At 41.9% G+C, this 7,087-nt stretch overlaps 1 protein-coding gene across 2 annotated transcripts; it reads right to left on the bottom strand.

Moving 5' to 3' along the window:
- Positions 1-1,228: 1,228 nt before the first annotated feature.
- Positions 1,229-7,076, bottom strand: arsh (arylsulfatase H). 2 transcript variants are annotated; one of them, XM_027025084.2, is made up of 11 exons: positions 6,960-7,076; positions 6,611-6,651; positions 6,338-6,481; positions 6,127-6,248; positions 5,605-5,727; positions 5,089-5,512; positions 4,452-4,588; positions 4,085-4,219; positions 2,686-2,848; positions 2,158-2,279; positions 1,229-1,909 (listed from the first exon to the last, which is right to left on the bottom strand). In XM_027025084.2, exons 2-11 carry the CDS (start codon positions 6,628-6,630, stop codon positions 1,530-1,532), a joined length of 1,770 nt encoding a protein of 589 aa, XP_026880885.2. In that variant the 5' UTR covers positions 6,631-6,651; positions 6,960-7,076; the 3' UTR covers positions 1,229-1,529. The 2 variants fall into 2 exon arrangements, with proteins under 2 accessions (XP_026880885.2, XP_026880886.2); XM_027025085.2 differs by lacking the exons at positions 6,611-6,651; positions 6,960-7,076 and having other exon boundaries at positions 6,127-6,258; positions 6,338-6,442.
- Between the last annotated feature and the right edge of the window lie 11 nt (positions 7,077-7,087).

Raw genomic sequence — 7,087 nt, 5'->3', positions numbered from 1 at the left:
CATATGGTTTGAGCCAGTGCAACCAACCAGACGAGGGATTTTGAGTATATAATTTTTAAATAACGCTCACAGCAATCAATACCATCAATTTCTGCAATAACCGAAGCAAACAGTTATAGAAATGAAAAATAACTGCAATAAAAACTGATCTGTATAACTACCCATAACCCATGTAATGAGGAAAGAGAAAAAAAAGAAAAACGAAAGTCACTGACTTTAGAGCTGATTCTGAAATTCTGAACTGTAATTCTGACATTGACAGAGATGTGTTTTTCTAACTCCGGTCCTGCACAAGCTACCCTTCTACACAGTGGAGTTCCAAACCTTAATTCAAAACACCTGATCCAGCTAATCAAACTGTAAGCAGTTTCTGCACACTACACAACCAGGTTCGTGTTACATTACAGCTGAAACAGAACTCTCCAGGAGTTTGGCCCTTTGAGAGCAGGGTCACAGTACTGGTGCAGTATGCGGGGGGGTGTTATCGTCTAGTAACTGGCTGTGGGGTCCTTTGTTGGCAGGTGATTTTAACCTACACTTTGCTTTGGCATTCAGGTATAGGCCTACTGCCTTTCAGTCTTCTCCAAATGATCAAAGTGTGCATATTCAATTCACAGTGTCAATATTTGCTCATATTCCCTTTATTAATAGCTTCAGACACAGTGGGGCAAATGTCTTGGGCTTTGTCAATGGAAAGAGCGCCTCACAGTGGCTGTTAAAGGATGTACAGGTCAATCCTTTAGTTTGCAATTTTAAAGTCCAAGTGTAATTTCTCTGAATGTTTTTTTACAGTTAAATAACAATTTAACTGCATCTTTTTTTAAAAAAATTGTCTCTAGAATATAATGGCACTAGAGTCAATGAATAAGATCATAATTAACTCCTTCTAGAAGGTAAAATATAGAGAGAAGTGCAACACTTCAATAACCTGGTGCAGAACCTAGCTTCACCAACTGGCTTTGGGTAAATGCTCCTTGAACTGCATGATGTAGCATTCTATAATCTCCATGATTTACTATTCCAAAAGCTGTTGCTCCCTTACATGAAAAGAGCATATTAATAATACTTTTTACAGTCAAAGAGTTGGTAGACTGTGTGCCTTCGGAAAGCTGGAAAGCACTACTGAAATCAAGTGAACCATATAATTACTGGATATCTAGGCCTCTAAAATATGCATTTTTGTTGTAGAGTGAAAGCATCTTCTATGGAAATATGGACAGGCAACGGGTGATCTTTCTTTGTTTATTACAAGCCAAAAGAGGTTTGTTACAAATGACCAATGTAAGCTGCCACTGTGATGTAAACCCTGTGCAGTACATCAGAGTAGTTTCATCTACAGCTATACAACTATGCGTGCTAAATCTCTGAGCATCTAACTCAAAGGGGGGGGTGTTGATGGTAGCCCTACTTTATTAAAGAGCAAGCTGAATTCTGACTATACCCCAGGCTTTCTGAAAGCCTAAAAAGGTGTTGATCAAGACTGTTTCCCTTGTCTCAAAACTTGAACAAAGCTGCACTGGTATTTAGCTTTATAATTCCCCAATGTTGTGTGTGAAGGTGGAGTTGTCCTCGGAACAGGAGCAGAATGGGAATATGCCGCAGCATGGCTGCAGCCAGGGTTTCCACAAGATGTTTCCCCAGGAGAGCTGGTTCTCTACGGGGCTGAGTGTCCTGTGGTGTATCTCCACAGCCTCCCGGACCCGCCACAGCACCTCTGCATAGCGGGGCTCTGTTTCTCCCCTCAGGGGAGCCCTCTCCGACGGGTCCCTAGACAGGTCAAACACGAGTGGCGTGTCGTGCCAGGTGACGAATTCGCCGTGACACATGCACAGTTTGGTGTGGTAGCAGCCCACAGCTCCAGGAGGGGAGAAATTGGGTGTGAAAAAGTGCACCTTGAAGACAGAATCGCCTGAGAAGAAAGGTAAGATGAAAGACTGTTCAAATCCTCCTGCCTGCTTATGATTTGTGAGCATGTTAAGTATGTGCTGAGCCCCTTGGTTGACATTCAATTATGGGGTAGCAAGATACTGACACCTAACTAAAATAAAATGAGAAATAAATGCACATGTGAATGCACATGTGACAGTGCCACCTACACTCAATCATGGAGATTCCAGCATGTTCAGGAGTGTTTGTGTGTGTGTGTTTGACACTTACTGTCAGGAGGGTGCCAGCGTACAGCGTTCAGGTACACGCCGCAGTAGTGGAACATGAACTCGTGCTCCGAGCGCTGCGTCTTCCCCTCCAACAGTGGCATCAGGTCATGTCCATCCAAAACTCTGAAAACACATGTGTGCACACACACAAACCAACACCAGCAATTTAATTCAAGGTGACTTGTGTTTTTACATTAATTAAATAAATCAATGACATTAAATCAAGTGCAATTAAATTGAGACACTGGAACACACACAGGTCATTGTCCTAAATGGGTTTGATAAATCTAGTACAATCGGGATTTTCATAAACTTCATCAGTAGTTCGATCACATCTACAGGTTGCTGGGTCTGATTGCCTCAGAACCCTGCAACTAACCCTGCAACTTGTAAAGAACCAAATCTCAGCAGTGAAATAAGGCACTGCAGACACAACAATTTTACAAAACACTGGGAAAAAGTGACTCAGGACAATATGCTTTAAAATGCCACCAATGATTCATCTAGTATCACCACCATTTCCTCTCACCGGTCCTGGGGCATCTCTCCCCCAGCTAGCTTCACCAGGGTGGGGAACAAATCCATCAGACTTGTGGGTTCCTCCAGAACTCTGCCTGAGGGCAGACGTCCGACCCAGCGGAATATTCCTGGTACGCGGATGCCCCCTTCCCAGCCCCCCATGGCTTTCCCACCTACAGGAACAAATGCAAGAAAGGTGTGGAACTGATCATCAGATACCCCGCCCCCTCCATCTCAAAAAGCTGTTGAAATGACGCTTCTGGAAATCAACATTCCACTGAATATTTTTACTGCTTTGTCTTGCATTGTTTAACTGCTTGCTGTGAGCAGTCTTGTAAAAGCATGCTGACAAACTGAAACAAAAATATGGGGGAAATAAGCTGTTATGTACAAAAGCCACAAGCAAGAAAAAATGCAAAATCTAAAATGAAGCCTGTAGGAGTCAATTTGTGATAACCCTAGCTGTGAAAAATCACAACAGCTCCATTTTACAATTAGTATAAAACTTTTGTTTTGAAAATCTGGTGTTAGGGTAAAAGCAAGTCACATTATGGGTCTCAATGGGATGAAGGTTTAACAGTGAAATAATCAACTATACATCCACAGTATGTAAACCGGAACAAACTACTCAGCTAGAAAATATGAATATGAGTAGCAAAAGGAAGGAGTAATAAAGTGAGAACAAAACAGTAAAGAAGCATGCACGTTAAAAGTACATGAAATGTTTAGCACAACTAGAAGCCATGCATCAAGCTTTGCTCTAGTAATTCTTTATTAAGTAAATTTTTTTACTTAAATTAAGTTTTTGAAGTTATTAGAAGTTTATAAGTTCATGTTGACCCCAGGAAGCACAGATAACTGGGCTCTAATAAACTGATTAATAGAGAAAAGGGGGAATAAGGTGAGATGAATTTTGCTCAAGACCAGTTGACATTCAACTGTTATTCACTTTATCCTGGCTTACAAATGAACCAGATGATTACATATTGCTGTAAAAGACCGCTGTTGGATCAGTGTGGCTGACACACAGCGTCCTTCATAGCACAAGAAATTAAGTGGGGATGAGAGAGAGAGAGAGAGAGACTGTAAACAGAAAGACCCTTGAACCTAAGCATGAGCGAATGCTGGAAAGATTCTGCATCATGAGTTGGCTTCTTTTTTTTTCCCCCTTTTCAATTGAGTATATTTATATACAACTCCAACTTTATACTTTAAATGCATATGTAGGTTTTTAAATAATTACATAACACAAAACTATATACATAAGAGAAGAAAAGTACAAATTGATAGAGAATGCATTTATGTCAAATCCAAACTGTTACTGAAATGTGTGACTCCACCAGTGCTTGCTCTTAGTTTTCACAATCTGACTTGTCACCAAGATAAAATCTTTCATAATTGTGCATTACCTCGATAGATTCCATTCCAGCCCCCCTTTTGGCCATGTGTGTCTGAATCCTCAACATGACCTCCATGATCAGAGGTAAAATACATCAGTGTCCTCTCAGAAAGGTTGAGCTCCTCAACAGTCTTCACCATTCTGCCTGTAAGAGGTAAGCGAGAATCAGCATCAAAAGCCAAGAAACTTACTGCTGTCTACTCGAAGAGCAAAATAATACAACTCACTGTGGATGAATCATCAGAGGGCAAAATTAAAGAAACAAACAGGGAGACATCTGCGTGTGTTTGAACCATTGCATAATGTACAGAGAATGACAGAAAGAGTTGTCCGCAAAAAGCAGAATAAACTGAAAGACAGTACCAGGTTTGTCTCACCAATCATCCAGTCTACCTCCTCCACGTTGTCACCATACAGACCGTGCTTGCTCTTCCCAGAAAAGTCCCTCGATATGAACAGTGGCGTGTGGACATGTGCCAGCGAAAGGAACAGCAGGAAGGGCCTGTTCTGATTCCTGTGACCATAAATTAATTCATGCTTTACTGTTTATACAGGTGGATCAAAGTTGTTATCTTCCATGGGGCAAAACACAAGGCAGACTCTGTGTAGGAAGGTGTCGGTGTCCTTTGACATACTTTATTATACGTCACCTACAGGTGACCCTCAAACCCTTAAAGATCTTTAATTAACATGACTATTAATATCCCAGCCCCACAGAAGTAAGCCACTGGGAATTAAATGACAAATTCCAGATGTGAGTAACTATCGTGAAAGCTGCCCATCGAAACAAATAATTATTATTGGGACATAAAACAATAAGAGGCACCTAGAATTTATGCATTCTTATGCTAATATAGAAGACATCATGAGTGATCACACAAATATTTACTAACCACAAACAGAGCCCTTGGGTATAGTATATACAGATCTAGCCTATGTGGTATATACATAGGCTAGATCAAGAAAAAAAAAAAAAAAACTCACTGGTGACTGGTGTGACCGGTGTGACCTCACCTTTCTACAAACCGCTCCGCCTCTGTCATAAGCCGTTCATTCAGCGTGTCCAGGTTCGTGGGCTGTTCCACAACCCGATGGTTCCTCATGACAATGCAATTCCAGGTCCGCATGAGCCCGAAGGGTGCATACCATACCATGAAGCCCAGGAGGCACAGGGCTGCCAGAGTTGTGAGCAGCTTCACGCTGACCTCCAGAAGACCAGTGAGCCTCACCAGAACCAGAGTCAGAAAGCCTAGACCCGCCAGCATGGACAACTGCCACAGCGCCACCTGAAGGTCCACCAGAATGTCCTTGCCCTCCCCCGGCTTGCAGTCATTAAAGTTTGAAAAGGGAAGCCCGTAAAAGTAGTCAAAACCATGGTTGTTGGGGTGGTGGCAGTGATCATTCCTGCTCTTGCAGTTCACACCCAAGTGCCACTTACCTGCAGAAAAACTCAAACTGATCCAGATCCAAAAAACATGATAAATGCCACCTCACAAGTGAGAACTTACGGGTTTGCAGTGAGTGCCTCACCCACAATGCCTGTGCTGTAACCCTGCTTCTGGAGAAGTCTGGCAAAGGTGGTCTCATTGGGAGGAAGACCTCCTGAGCCTCCAAGGAAGAGAATAACCTGCACTTTCCCTGTGCTGCCAAGACCTTTGACACAAACACATTCACTCATTAACTAGAAGAACCACACTGTCTGCATGCCATACTTGTTCTGTATGTTAGTGATGAATGACAGCTGTGAATTACACACAGGGGAGCTCTAAAATTAGACACATTTTTGTCCAATTTCAGTTATTTCAGTTATTATTCAGTTATTTCATTTATTCCTCTCCTGTCCATTATAAGACCACTATCAATAAAAACAAATACTAGCTAGATTAAAAAAACAGTTACAGGGGGAGTCCTTCAAAGATAATTTTGAAATGGTAGTGTGAGCATTTTAAATAAATTCTCTGTAGGTCACCTTAATTCTGCAGTGCTTCTGGGGAATTGTACATCTAGTCTGTTTAAAATGAGTAAAATAGGTAAAGTGTTACAGGCAAACACCTGAGCGCAAAGCATAACGTCCTGTCATGAACGCAGTTCTGCTGGGTGTGCAGAGAGGAGCAGCAGAAATGTGTTGTGTGAGCTTCACCCCTTCCAGCGCAAGCCTGTCGATGTTTGGGGTTCTGGGGAAAACTCAAGACACACACTAATCTTAGGAGTCACAGCACAAAGCTGCCGGTATTTCTTGTAAGAATCCATGAGGTTCTTTTACCTAATCGTATCATTCCCGTAGCATCCAATGTCCCCTATGCCGAGGTCGTCCACCATCATAAGTACAAAGTTGGGCTTGGTGATCCCTGCACTTGAGAGACATTGGCTTTGGATGAGCAGGAGGAATAATCCCAGAGACTGAAACCTGCATGAACAAATATTCATGAAGCCAAGCATTTTGACTGAGAAATGTAACATCTCAAACAAGTGCTATGATTATGATTACACTGTATTTTCTGAAACTCTGACGCAGGAATTGACACACAGATCATACCTCAGTCTTATATATTCCATCAGGAGAGCTATCCAGTTCTCCTGTAAGACAAACAGTACTTGAGGTGTTAAATTCCACTATGGGACCGTTTAAAGGGCAAAGGCGTGGACCTTGTGGTCAAATGAATGCGACACAAGTCTGAAATTAACACACAACATCCCCATTGCCCAGGTCATAAGTACAAAGTTAAATAGCCGTTAACGGCTAATTGACAAAAATACGAACAAAGTATCTAGTCAGGGTTCAAACGATTATTTTAGTTTATTATACCGAGGTGAGACATCTAGACAAGTGAAGCAGGGGCGGTCAAGTTACAAACATTTAGCATTTTCGTTTTCATTGAACTTACCTTCGTTCAGTCTGTTTTCTACACAACTTGCCAAATATCGTAGGTCTCCATAGGTCACGTTTTCACCGTAAATGTTCAAAATGTCTTGAAGGCTAAGAAGCTCCTTGCAATGCGGAAACTTACTACGG

This window comes from Electrophorus electricus, chromosome 25 (assembly GCF_013358815.1).
Source record: "Electrophorus electricus isolate fEleEle1 chromosome 25, fEleEle1.pri, whole genome shotgun sequence".
Lineage (NCBI taxonomy): Eukaryota > Metazoa > Chordata > Actinopteri > Gymnotiformes > Gymnotidae > Electrophorus > Electrophorus electricus.
This window is presented reverse-complemented; position numbering and strand designations above follow the sequence as displayed.

Coding starts and splice junctions, on each gene's coding strand:
- arsh (XM_027025084.2), bottom strand. CDS start 6,630: ATGGAATATATAAGACTGAG. Junction 2,849..4,084: donor CTGGAATGGAATCTATCGAG/GTAATGCACAAT, acceptor TTGTTCCTGTAG/GTGGGAAAGCCATGGGGGGC. Junction 2,280..2,685: donor GGAGAGATGCCCCAGGACCG/GTGAGAGGAAAT, acceptor ATGTGTTTTCAG/AGTTTTGGATGGACATGACC.